Raw genomic sequence first — 13,863 nt, 5'->3', positions numbered from 1 at the left:
AATTCCTGTCAACTTTTCTGCTAGCAATGATAAATTCTTTATTGTTGGTTGTATCTTAAATTTCTAAATAGATACGCGTAGTTCTTACATAAAGTTAATAAAGTTAATGTAAAAATTATTTATAATGTAATAATTTATCTATTATAAATTGTCTCAAAAGATATAAGAGTATTCTCTTTCTGTTATTTAATAATAGCAGATTATATTATTATTCCAAATACTTTCTGCGTCATTACTAAGTGAATTTATTTCGAATTATAGTCTATCTATTGTTTAATATATGATACAAATACTTTCTCATCTAATGTAACGTTTAAGAATATTTCTTTATGTTAAACATAAAATAAAAAAAAATATATATATATAATTGACGAAAGAGGATAATCATAACGCAGATATTAACCGTGATACAAAACACCTTAATTGTAAGACTAATTGATATTATCTTAACCAAAACACTCTACATTTTTATACCGATAATCGTAATAATTTATCTTGATATATACACTATGCGAATCTAAAATATTCATTCTTTCTCTCGTTTCTCTCAATTCGACCGATCATCACTATTTCACGAAACTTTGCGTTTGACGTTGAAAGAACGATGATTCTTCCGCATTTACTCGCAAATGTTTGAATCTGATTCTTTGTATCACTTCAATATTTTTATATTGTATTATATATTCTACGACTATTTTTAAAATTTCATCCAGTACACATCCCAATGTTGTACTTTTACATCAAAATACACGTTTCATTTTTTTCTCACTTACTATCCTTTCATGTATTTTTGTTTCTTATATCACTAAACCCATTTAATATTAAATATGAAATTAAAATCCAAATGATTGTGACTGTTGTTCCTCTCGACGATGTTCGTTTCGTTACAATGTGTCAAGAAGAACACTTCTTTCTCTGCAGAAACAACGAGAACAAGTATCGTTTCGTGTTAAAGTCAAGAATTTTCTACTAAGATGTATTTCCATTAATCGTAACGCTCTTTAAAGAGGTGCTATTACTATATAATTAATACTTAGCAATGCGTATGGTCCACTTACGTTTGGATTATGAAGTGTCAATAAGTTTTATGTATAAAGCATTTTATTGTTATTTCGTAAAGAGGAAATGTAAATTTACTATTCAACGATAATCGAATTTCTTTCTAATATATTGAGAGAGCAGTAAGACACCATGAAATACTTGTAAGCGATGGATGAGAAAGTGTCAATCAATGCCAATCAAATGTTTGTATTATATCAATTAATTAATGCATATTATAAAAAGAATGTTTTATAATTTCATTTTACGCTTATGCATTGAGATTCTCTGTAAATTAAAGAAAAAAAAAAACAGAAAAAGAAGAAATGTGTTTAGCTTTAGATAGAGATAAGAATGGTGAAAGAGGCATGGCCAAAAATGTTGCATTTTATTTCGTAAGTCCGTAGATTCTTTTTTTTTCCCATGTGTAATGTACGTTTAAACAAAAGAAAGAGGAATAAATAGGAAATGTGCGAGAGCGCTTCAAACAACACTTACACATAGTGTACGTTGTATTGTTTACATTATCGATTGCAATGCATCACACATTCCAATTCTCATTGTATACGTGTTTACACGTACGAAATTCTCTCGGCGAATATCCGGCGCACGGAAACGAAAATGATCGAATGATCAGCATGCATCGAACGAATATCTAAAAGTGTGTTCAATTATTATTAGTGGTACGAACGACTGTAGTGAAACGCAAACGACACAATCGTTGTCATGATTATATGTTCCAAACTGTAAAACAACAACGGAAAACCGTCACAATCAACCGAAATGTTTCCCCTTTATATAACGTGTAAATATAGACACATGATATATATATACATAGCAATCGAAATGCAACAATTTATTATAAGAAAAGACAGGCATCCACGTGTATGAAGATATGTATTTAAATTCTTCCTTAGGTTGTTCCAGTAGAGAGAAATGTCCGAGATCAATTGCTATTATCAATTTCAAGCATTACGGACTAACAGAGATTGTTCGTGCTAACAAATCGAATTCCAAAATCATGCGAGACGTATGTACGGTTCGGGAGAAAGCTGTTGGATTAATTTAATACGTTGTATACAGTAGGTCTTTCTCTTACGATAAGTATTACTACTAATTGAATATAATCGCAGTTATTAAAGTTCTAGACTTCAAATTTATCCTCTCGTCAGGAAGGTTCTATGTAAGGGAAAAAAAAAACAAAAAGAGATTGTTAAGTTTTATATGCACTTTTAATTATAGCACGAGTTATCTCTGAATTAAGTTGTATGTATGTAACAAAAAAGAAAAAAAAAAGGAAGAAGAAAAAAGGGACGAAGTAATTCTTCATCATAGTCTGTGTAATCGGTAATAAACTCGCTAAATACCCAATTTAGGAAATTGTTTGTCGATGTTGCTAGCGTTTTGTAAATATTTATTCGCTTTACATAGAACTGCGATATATGGGACTTTTTATTACAACATCTACTATTTAGTCACACCGAAAGATTTATCAAATTTTCCAAAAAAAGAAACGTGGCAAACTCTATTAGTTGAATTTGGAATGTGATAATGCTGAACAATTAATCATAGGCATAGCATATCAAATATCGTATTATCGAATTATGCTTGTGATTATTTGACGAGCTCACTCTTCACTTACTTCCATTTGTAAGGTGTGATTTCGTAACATTGATTAATGGTTTGTATTGCCAGATTACGATTCACTTAGGTCGTTAGATGAAAACGCAATATATACTTGAGGTAATAATTCCAATACAATTTGTATAATTGTGTTCTTTCCGCTATATTGGCCAATTACAAGAGAATTGTTTTTGTACACGTCAGAATACTGAAGTAAATGTAACTATATATACTTCTCAATACAGTCTCTGGCTTTAATTAGATAAATTGTAATTTTTATTTTTAACAGCCTTGTAGTCTTCTTTCTTTTCTTTTTGCAGCAAGGTAGGAATAGAGTGACAAGAATTAGTTATTTTTTCTCATATAGAATAAACGCCATTTGGAATATCTGTAGCAAGTAGAGAATCAGTCGTTGCGCACACACATCCAATAGAAATGTTAAAAACTCTATTGAAACTCTAACTTTGTGAAGCAGAATCTCTCATCTCTCTCTCTTTTCTCCCATATGTATTCTACACGAGATAGAAAACTGATATTTCTTTAGAATACACTCAAATTTAATCATTCTCAATTTAATGTGGCATAATTTCAGGAAGAAATGTGCTTATCAAACATTCACGACGATGTATTATTGAAATTATTCAAGATTGTACGCGAATGCTTTCACATGCAATTTATTAAGCACATATTACTTTGACGTTTTATTGCATTTCATTCGGAACAGAACATTCCGTTTTCTCTAAATGGTTGAGTCGTAAATCTTTTTATTAACTCTATAATTAAAGAGAGAGTAATTTTATTAAGGACTCTTGGTGGCAATGTTAAAGTGTTTTGAATTTAATGCAATTGCCTGAACGGATGAGCTAATATTTATAGTCAATATGTGCTCACACAACTCATTAGTAGGGTGAGATAGAGATAACATATAATAGATATAAATATATTCCCTATTATTTTACTATTACCATTATTATGATACATATATAAAAATACAGCATAAAATGTAAAATTTTATCACGATAGGTATCTATATTCCTTTGATAAATAACTGATCGTGAGATGCAATGTACGTAATGCGAATAATCGAGAGTCATAACCGTTCATGATATAATCATTATGAGGATAGTACAGGTTTATTTTTAAATTTAAGTAACGTATGAAAACGTTTTGTAACTAAATCGACGACTAGAACAACAAACTATGTATGTAAGATGCCACCTGCATCATAAATTAAGGCTTAAAGTAAATAGTCAAGGCTGTTTAATCCAATGCATTAATAAGATAATAAAAATAAAAAATATTGAAGTGTGAACTAATTTTGATGCAGTTTGCCGATCCTCCTCAATAATATGCAGAGATCGGTTTTCACAATCTGTATTCACACGCAGTGTTCTAGAACAATCGGGAATGTCTTTTCCATAATAGATTCTTTGATCAACTTGATATTTATAAAAACAGGCAATTACGAGTGAAATCAAAATGTGCGAGAATATTATACTTTTTTTCCGTGGTATATTTTCGAGTTATGTAACGTCCGGCAGATTTGGAAAAGAGGAAAAGATGTACAAGTATAAAGATCGTTTGTTTATATTCATCTATACACGCGTATATATGTGTGTGTATATATATATATAAATGTGCTTCAAACTGACATTGCGAAAATATGACGTATATGCATAGAGCGTGTTTGTATATATATATATATATATATATATATATGAAAGAAACGCTTTTGCTGCAATACACAAGTTCTAATAATAACAAACTACATCTTCTGCCAGTTGTAATACAACAAAAATTTGTAGCTCTCCTCATGTTGCGCGTATAGTTGACATAGTTATTACATCTACAGTGTATACATGTAACAAATGTTTTTTTACAATATTACAATCGATATATGTATATAAGAAATGTGATCAGTAATATACAAATGCATTTGCGCGTTCGCATCTTGCGTAAAATCTTATTTCGTGGGTGAAAACGTGGTCGGGTTTAGTATGCGACAATGCATTTCTCTTATTAAAGGTACTGTATAAGCGACACATTCGTCCCAGCCAGGTGATCGCCAAGCGCTTTCGCGCGTTTCTTTGCGCGATTGAAGATTCTTGTAACCTGAAAGTAAAAATTAGGTATCACAGTTTGCACGCTTTTGAGAAAAATAATCAGTTTTGTAAATCACTCTGTCGCTTGTCTCGCAACAAAATTTTAAAACGTTTTGGAACACATTTCTTCCTGACAAAACCATCGAGACATTTATAATTAATCATAATTTAATGACATAAAGAAATAACAATTGAGAGTGTTCTACTTACACCAAATGTGGTGAACATTGTATAGTCTACCAATTTGTGAAAAGTAACCAGCGAAAGGCTCATCGTTGTTGCGTCTGTAATTGATGGCCTTGGCCCAGTTGTTTCCCCATTCAATCATTGTACCCGGTTTCAAGCTGTAACTGCGTATCTCATACTTGTTCGAAGCTGGACGCTTTACCAGCGGTGGCCAATAACTGAACGCCAATAGATATTGCAAGTGACGCGACCTTAAGTAATTTCCCCTTTCCCTGAGCAATCGTTTATAAGCCTGCGGGAAACAAATATTCATTACCACGTACCTCTGATATTTCTACATAACCAAGATATTTTGTACCTCATCCTGAGAAAGCACATTCTGCACATGGTCTATACTTTCATAGCCACCTGTACACTGCCACAGATGTAAAGCTTGATCCAAGTCTCCAACCTCGACTGTCCACGAACCGACCAACTCGCAATTTAAGTCAGATTTTTTCGAATGTATGAGGTTGACATTTTCCTCACTGTAATTATGCGGAAAAAGAAGAAAATGTGTACAAGGCAAATTTGTGTTTCACCAATATCTGCCCCAAGCAACGAGAAAGAAGCAAACATTCAGAAAATTAGTGTCAGTTAAAACTGGTAAATGTTTGTCAACCTCTTGATTTACCTCTAAAGTCCAAATCATCGAATGGATTTAATCAATGTTGTTCCCTTAGACTTTTCACAAGTCTGTAGAGGTTACGGGACAAAAAGAATACAATTGAGATGTTAATAATACTAACCGAGAATTTTAACGTTATATATAGCGGAACACCAAGAATACACAGATTTTCATGTAGGTCTCCAAAATCACCTTACCTGATATATTAATCAATTACACGACAATAGAATGAATTCAGATGTATTATTGAAAAATCCTATGCGAGATGGAAAGATGCGACTCACTAGTTGGTCAGATATTTGTCGATCGAGTCCGGCCGAATGTTATGAGTGTGCAGCGCATAGATGACCTCTTTGTCGGAGAGCATCCGCGAGTGCGACTCTTTCGTGGGCTCGATCTTCCTCACCAGGAGTTTACTGATCCATCCTTCGCTGATGTCCCCTCGGACCGATGACTTTGCCAGAGACCTACGAACGCAATCTGAGAATAAATAACGGGCCGCGTTAAGAGTGACAAACTGCCTACCGTGCGGCGACGAGCGCCTTCCCGTTGAGCGCGCCCGACACGACACGAAGTTTCCTCCTCAAAACGGCGGCCATCTCCACCTCTATCAGATCTCTGCTGCCGCCGTCGTCGTCCGAGCCTCTCGTGATCTGCGACTGGCACGCGCCGACCAGGCTCTGCGGGCAACCGTGAATATTATCCGCGCGCCCCGTTTATTTCGACTCGTAATCTCCATCGGATTTTTTTCCGCGGGGAGAAAGGCGCGGGGGACGGCCATCGAAATAAACCGATCAACATCCGGCGAAACGTGGCCGAGAACGTCCACCACTATCGTGGAATCGTACAGATAAGTTCGAGATGATCCTGTTTCCCGGGGCGGTTATCTCACCCAATCCTATGTCGCGTGCTCATCTGAAACGATCGAAAAGGTCATTCTTTCCAAAAAGTTCATTAATTCCGACGCGACTGACAGTCTCTGATCGGGAGGACCTAACAGTATATCATAACATCAATGTTTCCACTCAATACCTGGAGAAAAAGGCCTATATATGATTTATGTATTATGTAGCTACATATAATTATATAAGAAATGAAAATATTGTTGAATGAAAAACGAACAAAATTGTTCAATTGTTTACATCGTGGACAGCCATAAATATAAGCATTTACTTCTATTCATATAACATTTTTTACATGTGGAACATATATAATCATATTTGATTATATATGGCCACACAGAGACAAATTTCATATATAATTATTTCTTTCTGGAAATGTCAAAATATTGAAAGACTGAAATAGTGAAAATGCTCAGGTAAGTGTCTGGATACACCTTATTGTTTATTTCATCGCGTGACAGATTCTAAAAGAGATTTCCAGCAGCCTGAAAACACACATGATAACGGTTGGAAATTCGCAAGAAACAGCTCGACGACAGGAAACTTATCAAATATATAGAGAAGTCTTCTTAGGATTGATGGAGATTCGTCTAGCGAAATTGTAACAGAAAAGACATTTAGTACTAATTGCTTATTATAATTACATTGGCAGACACTGTATAATAATGAGAGAAAGTAAGGGTACTTACGGAAGGTAACAATGCAAATGGTAGTTTCACGTTTTTTGAAATCGTATTTACTACGATAGATCTCGAAGCACCGCGAGATGTCGCGCAAGCTGCAGTGTTTGCCAGCGGAAGTGATGCACGTTACCGTAGCTAAGTTTGCGTGCGCAATTTTGTCAGCCATCATCGAGGTGAGCTCTTTCTAGGTTGTGTTTTGCGACGAGAGGAGGAAAGTGAGTACACGATATTCTTTTAGTTTCTCGTCGTATTTTCTCCCGTAATTAATTTCGTATTTGATCCTTATCGGTGCGTAATGTCCGTCGCTCTCCTATTTGTTAAACGCGAGGATCCGAGCAACGCTTAAACAAAAATAATGTGAGAAACAATTGCGATGCAGTGCCAACGCATCGCGTGCACACGTGATTCTACGTTGTTGAAATTTCTCGATTGTTCTAAATTTCTCTTCGGTCCTAACGTTTGTCCCTCTCACCGTCTCTTGATAAATCCGCAGTGTCAGTAACTCTCATACGATTTAGGTAACCACCACCATGCAGATTTTCGTGAAAACCCTCACGGGTAAAACGATCACCCTTGAGGTGGAGGCATCCGACACAATCGAAAATGTAAAGGCTAAGATCCAGGACAAGGAAGGAATTCCGCCTGATCAGCAGCGACTAATCTTTGCTGGCAAGCAGTTGGAGGACGGACGTACTTTGTCCGACTATAATATTCAAAAGGGTACATATAAGTGTGGCTATTCGAGCTAATCTTAGAGAGTTTTTGCAATAATGTTTTTCTCAGATATACCAAGTATAACTATAGTTCAATTAGAAAGATAACTTTTTTTTTTTCTTTTTATAGAATCTACTCTCCATCTTGTGCTTCGTCTCCGAGGAGGTGTGATTGAGCCAACGCTACGTATACTCGCTCAGAAATACAACTGTGACAAAATGATCTGTCGCAAGTGCTACGCCCGTCTTCATCCCCGTGCAACAAATTGCCGTAAGAAGAAGTGCGGTCACACAAACAATATCCGCCCGAAGAAGAAACTGAAGTAAATTGTCGGGACAATTGCAAGTGCTGTACTTCTTGTACAGACTTGGGTAACATGGAAAAATATATTTCTCTGTACTTGGTTTCAATAAATTAAGTGCCAGTGATATTAAATGCTTTATTTCTCATACATCTAATATACATACACTATTTCCGTTTATAAAACAGATTTGAGGTAATGTTGATTTATCCGGAACATACTCGTTCCATGAACAGTTTGTGCTGAGTAGTATAAGTCTCGTATAGGTTCATATCGTTTGGATTTGGTACAGAACCACCTTTCTGCAAACACATTTATATACACCAATTTAAGAGGAAATCTCTGGTCAATACTATGGTCTGTATTCCCTTTCATCGATAAAAGTGCTTTGAATTTGGCTCCTCAGTCAATCAAGTGGTTTTTCAGAAGCACTTTTATCAGTAAAAAGAGAGAATATATAAATCTATCTACTTACTGTAGCTCTTTTCACATATTGCTCATATATGCTAATGCTCGCATCTTTAACAATAGGTATCGCAACCACAGGGACTATAGATTCGGGAAAGGATGTTTGCTGGATCAATTTCGAACGTAGTTTAGTATGATCGGTGGAATACGTTGCGTTGCGTCCTATTAGGACAAATCTTCGCCGAGAAGCGGGATACATTAGTTAAAACACGTATAAAATTCGCAGTTGCAGAAATATTCGTATCGCTCACCTCTTATAGAGAATTATATCGTTTCGCTTCGGATATTCCGGCTGTGTGCCGTAAACTTCTTTCATAGACGGAAACAAAGATTCGAAGGACATTAGTTCCGAGCTGTCCTTGGAAGCTACTAATTGGGAATCGTCCATTTGTTGATGGCTTTCATCTTCATCCGAACTAGAGTCCTCGCTCGAACTACGACACACAATCCATGCTGATATCGAATTTTTTTAATCAATCGATGAGCTACATTATTTCCAGAAAGATTACCTCGCACTAGACGTTGTACTGCTCGTACTACTCTGGCCGGTCATGGATGGATTTTTCATATTCAAGTTTTTACTACCCGCTTCTTCTCTCCGTCTGCCTGGACGCACACGGACGGCAAATGGACTATAGCAGGTGGTGAAGTGCGGCATAAAATCTCTGACAGAGTGACTAATTTTATACGCATATACTTCAGACAGCAAAGACAATTCATACGGCCTAAAAATATTAGATTGAATGTTAAGCAACATAATATCTATATGAGGAATTATAATAAAATATGTCAATTTACAATATGCCTAATGCGGGTGTATGCGCTGAGGAAAAAAAAACCGGTTGGATCTTACAAAATCGGCGACCGGTCCAAAAAATGTCAAATTGTGTTGATTAATACAGCGACCAATCAACTGATAACACATTATAGAAATTATACAATTTGTTCAGTGGACTTGAGAAAAAACTGTGTTCATTTCAGCGAAATTTCACCGATCAGACGAAATTTTTGTTTCAGTGTAGAAACACGATATTACCTGTGATAGTCGTAATAAACATCGATCATTTCTTCCATTGAGTTCTGCACTTGTATCATTTCCGAGCAAGACTTGGTTACTTCGTCGAGCGCGTAAGGGAGAAACTTCAACACATTTTTATCCCACCACTGCGTCAGGAGCTTTGTTTTACGCAGATATCGACAGGCGGGTGGGTGGTGGAGGTAATAATCCGTTAAAAGTTCCCATATCGGAGGCTTGCCTTCTTCCGGTACGAACAATCCTAAAGCACGTGCGATTGATCAAACACGATAATCTTGTTTTGCAGATATTACTTACCCAGAAACAAATTAATCGTATGCTGCTTTTCTTGGTCACTGAACGTATTACTGTAATATCTGCTTAAAGTTTGCATGATATCGTTACCCTGACTAGTCCACGGCGCAGTTTTCCTTAAACAACAGAAAAGTCGTATATTTTCATTGGCTGGGCAAACCTTGAATGGCGTGTTTATTCACCTGTACGTTTTAATTCTGTGCACCAATTGCGAGCCACCGTACTGCAAAGCTAGAGTGTCCCCGTGGTCCTCGTACAGTTCTTCCAACATTCTCACGCAATCGGAATCGAACTCGAGCTTGGGAGATTCCAATACACCCAACGCACACAACTGGAATCCCAAGGCGCACTTCCCTATCGCGAACTGCGCCGTGTTGGTGCGATCTAAACAGTCTACGCAATTAGTCCGAATGATTCCGGTTTGCAAAGTTCCCCTTCTGGCGAAACACTCTCTCACTTTGTTCTCGACTTGACTCCATTCGTTTGTTCGATTGACGTATGTGCTGGAATCGGAACTCGTTCGCCTGCCACAATCAGTCTTGTTAATGGAATATCTGGCGTCGCACAAATTCGACGACAAAGTCGAGCTCGAATTTGTCTTGTGGAGTTTCCTGGTGTTATTGTTCTGCGGCGAGAACAGATACCTCTGACTGTAATACGGATTGTGCGACTGATAAATACCGGTCTTTAACACCGCGTTGTAAGCGATGTTCGCTAAACGTCTCATAACGTTCACTTCTTTTCTGTAAGAAGAAACATTGCTTCGTTTGCTTTGATGTCCCGAAATGTTAGTTGCCGGTAGATTAGATAGTAAGCGTAGCAGACTGGCTATAGCCATTAAACTCATGTTGATAACCAAGCCTGCTGAAGAAATTGTCAAACCGAGCTATGTGTTTACATCTCATAACGCGTTTTCTCGCTTCATTAAACTACTCCTTTAAATAGCGATCCTATATTAGCTTTGGAACTTGCCTCTTGCTCATACGGGCCATGTCGAAGCTTATATACTGGATATGGTGTTCCAAAGGTAGAAACTGATTCAAATACTTCACAGCCATGCTCAACTCTTCGCTCAACGTGCTCTCGTGTTTCTTCTTCTCCCGTTTCTTCACCAGATTTAAGATGATTATCGGTGATCCGTATCTTCTCAACAGTTGATTGAAATGTGCACCTAAAATCATTCGTGTCGACCCCTCTTGGAAGTAAATGCCTTGGTCTTCCACGTACCTGCCGTTTCTACGTAAGGATCGGCCAGGTCGCAAGTTATGGTCGGCTTCGGCACCATTTTGCTAACGTCCTGACTCCAATGAGCGGGCACCGAGCCGCGCATCTGCACGAAAGAGCTGAAGCGTCCTTTGCTCAATGAGCTCACGGCAGAATCGTGAACGATCTGTTCCGTCTCCACTTCGTTGGCAACATCTCCCTGTACGCATTAGTTTCGGTTCATATTCGCGACATGCTGCAGAGAGTGGACACGGACTTACGTCGAAATTTGCGCCGCGTTTTAGAAATCGCGTGCCCGCGTACTTGTTGCTTCTCCTTGCGATAATAGTAACGTACATGGATCTGCCGAAGATGCTCACGTTCGACTGACCGATGAAGCCGTGTATTATGTACAGTATCCAGTCAGGATGCAGATCCTTTTCCACGGGCCTCAGAAGGTGAGAGTTCCACACGAAGCGGCGATGCGGATTGCTACGGATACCGTAATCCACATATTTCTCGTCTTCCCTGTAAATACACTCGAGTAAAGAAATCCGTTACGTGTTTCGCTCGAAACAGCTACCCTACCGTCTGGCCTGCCAATCTTTCCTGAATGCCCACATGTTAAAGAAATCTTCCGAGTCTTCCGATTCGTCAGATTCCTTGCGGCCGGCCGGCGTGGAGACGTCAGATTTAATATGCCTCGGTGGTGACATGTTACTTTGAAAAGTATGCGACATGTCGTACGAGTAACTGAAGTAAAAGTTACTGCTGAGATCGATACTTTGGAACATCTTTACGTATCTCTGCTCGTCCGGATGGAAGAGCCGTATGATGTCGTTCGGTATGTATATCATCGCGGTGTCCTCGATTTTGTAAATCGTGTGATGACCAACGACCGCAACTCGCCGACGTTTCGTAACCAGGATGATGTAATAGCCCTCCAGGAAACGCACGAAGCCTGGTATCGGACAGTATCTTCTTTTTCATTGCTCTAATTATCGTTTACGGGACATATCGAGATACACATTTTGTTTCTATCTACAAATCGTTTAACGAAATAACAATAGTTTGCTTGTGTACCATAGTAACCACTGTCTGGCGTGTAGCACCCATGCAATCAATCAAATGACATAACAGAAAACATTGTAAACACATATCTGTTTACAATATCATGCGTGTAAGAAAAATATCATGTACATACCGCTGATTGATCAATATTACCGTATAATACTTACTATTCCAATTGATTGTACACACCTTAAATGGATATTTATTATTCTTTAACCGAATAACTCTGTGTTACCCAATCTTAATGCATATCGCTTTCCTTTTTTTTTAATTTGATTTATTCACAATTTAATAATGTATACCCTTCCATGCCGACCAATTAACAAGCGACTTGCCATACTCACTGCTTTCTATCCGGAAGCCAATTTTCTCGTTATGCAACAAAGTTATTCCGTTTGACAATTACATACATCTACCTTTAGTTTTGCCAGTAGAAAGCTCATTGTGCCTTACCAAGAAGACCAAAAGCTGGCACTAGCCTGGGAAAAGTATTTCTCTGCCACATGTTCCTCCAGGTAAATTTAGTTTGCGTTGGTTTGTGCAGCGGCTTTTGTGATTCTTGTTGCTCCTCTGATCTACTCGTACTGGGTGCAGGTTCTTTACTATTGTTGCCTTTATTAGCAAGCAAATGTAAGTAAGCCAAGTTTCATATAACAAGAATTCCAATTAGATGTTTTTAGTATTTGAAATAATGATAGTGCAGAAATGGTGGTTAGCAATGAACATTTATGTATTGTGACGATATAATTAAACATTGTACCATGAATGATTGAAGAAGCATCACAAGGCTGAGGAACCTTTTTATCAATTATATAAAATATATAAAGTGCATATACCACAAATATGAGAGAGATAATTGTTTGAACAAAAATGTTACAACTGTATATAAATTATTACATGCAACACATATATATATATACACACACACGTACACATACTTATGTATGTAATATATATTACAAAGGCTTATATACGTACGATTATTAACAATTCTATACTTATTATACATATGCATTAAGAACTATTCCTGATCTTACCAACAATTCCAAAAGCAGATACAACACGCGCAACACCGCCTGTACTGTTGCGTTGTCCAGTTCTCGTTCGATTACCCATGTCTATCATGTTGACTAAATCCTTTATTTCATCCTGGGTATATTCACTTTTGTCATCCACTACGATCAATTCTCTCGGTTCCATCCTATCGATCTTTAAAACTCGAAAACGCGTTAAAGTATTGTTCGAACCCATTAGATAAAATCGCTGTAAAATATTAACAGAATTACTGAATTATTATATTTGTATTAATGAGAAACATCAAACTTACAGATTTTGTCTCGTACAGTGCAATTTTTTGTATGGAGGAAATAATCGGATGAAATACCACAGTTGGTTTGCCCTGCTCCTCCATTGTAATCGTTACGACTTTGTCGCGTGAAGAACGATAGATTAGTTATTACATCTTCTGATTACGACCACTTTTTGACGTTTCCACAGTCGTACTACTAATCCGATTTGTTAGTCTCTCACGGTGCGTTCAGAAATCCCACTCGAAAGGTAGAGTAGCTTTCAGTT

General features: G+C 37.2%; 3 protein-coding genes across 4 annotated transcripts; 1 reads left to right on the top strand and 2 right to left on the bottom strand.

Annotated features, from left to right (window-relative positions):
- Nucleotides 1–4,230: 4,230 nt before the first annotated feature.
- On the bottom strand, nucleotides 4,231–6,427 carry LOC106751885 (protein NipSnap). The gene is made up of 5 exons (XM_014633132.1): nucleotides 6,142–6,427; nucleotides 5,901–6,083; nucleotides 5,308–5,476; nucleotides 4,974–5,241; nucleotides 4,231–4,773 (listed from the first exon to the last, which is right to left on the bottom strand). The coding sequence occupies exons 1-5, from the start codon at nucleotides 6,213–6,215 to the stop codon at nucleotides 4,625–4,627; spliced, it is 843 nt and encodes a 280-aa protein (XP_014488618.1). The 5' UTR covers nucleotides 6,216–6,427; the 3' UTR covers nucleotides 4,231–4,624.
- Nucleotides 6,428–7,304: 877 nt separating this feature from the next.
- Nucleotides 7,305–8,343, top strand: LOC106751886 (ubiquitin-60S ribosomal protein L40). Its single transcript, XM_014633133.1, has 3 exons — nucleotides 7,305–7,416; nucleotides 7,720–7,921; nucleotides 8,045–8,343. Exons 2-3 carry the CDS (start codon nucleotides 7,732–7,734, stop codon nucleotides 8,239–8,241), a joined length of 387 nt encoding a protein of 128 aa, XP_014488619.1. The 5' UTR covers nucleotides 7,305–7,416; nucleotides 7,720–7,731; the 3' UTR covers nucleotides 8,242–8,343.
- LOC106751883 (polyphosphoinositide phosphatase) lies at nucleotides 8,341–13,797 on the bottom strand. 2 transcript variants are annotated; one of them, XM_014633127.1, is made up of 14 exons: nucleotides 13,616–13,699; nucleotides 13,326–13,551; nucleotides 12,742–12,900; nucleotides 11,806–12,178; nucleotides 11,499–11,745; nucleotides 11,242–11,437; nucleotides 10,987–11,185; nucleotides 10,197–10,757; nucleotides 10,018–10,130; nucleotides 9,721–9,961; nucleotides 9,194–9,409; nucleotides 8,936–9,118; nucleotides 8,692–8,860; nucleotides 8,341–8,518 (listed from the first exon to the last, which is right to left on the bottom strand). In XM_014633127.1, the coding sequence occupies exons 1-14, from the start codon at nucleotides 13,697–13,699 to the stop codon at nucleotides 8,423–8,425; spliced, it is 3,063 nt and encodes a 1,020-aa protein (XP_014488613.1). In that variant the 3' UTR covers nucleotides 8,341–8,422. The 2 variants fall into 2 exon arrangements, with proteins under 2 accessions (XP_014488613.1, XP_014488614.1); XM_014633128.1 differs by lacking the exon at nucleotides 12,742–12,900 and having other exon boundaries at nucleotides 13,616–13,797.
- Nucleotides 13,798–13,863: the final 66 nt, after the last annotated feature.

The sequence above is a fragment of the Dinoponera quadriceps genome, unplaced genomic scaffold (genome assembly GCF_001313825.1).
Source record: "Dinoponera quadriceps isolate SergipeBrazil2010 unplaced genomic scaffold, ASM131382v1 scaffold316, whole genome shotgun sequence".
Taxonomy (NCBI): domain Eukaryota; kingdom Metazoa; phylum Arthropoda; class Insecta; order Hymenoptera; family Formicidae; genus Dinoponera; species Dinoponera quadriceps.
This window is presented reverse-complemented; position numbering and strand designations above follow the sequence as displayed.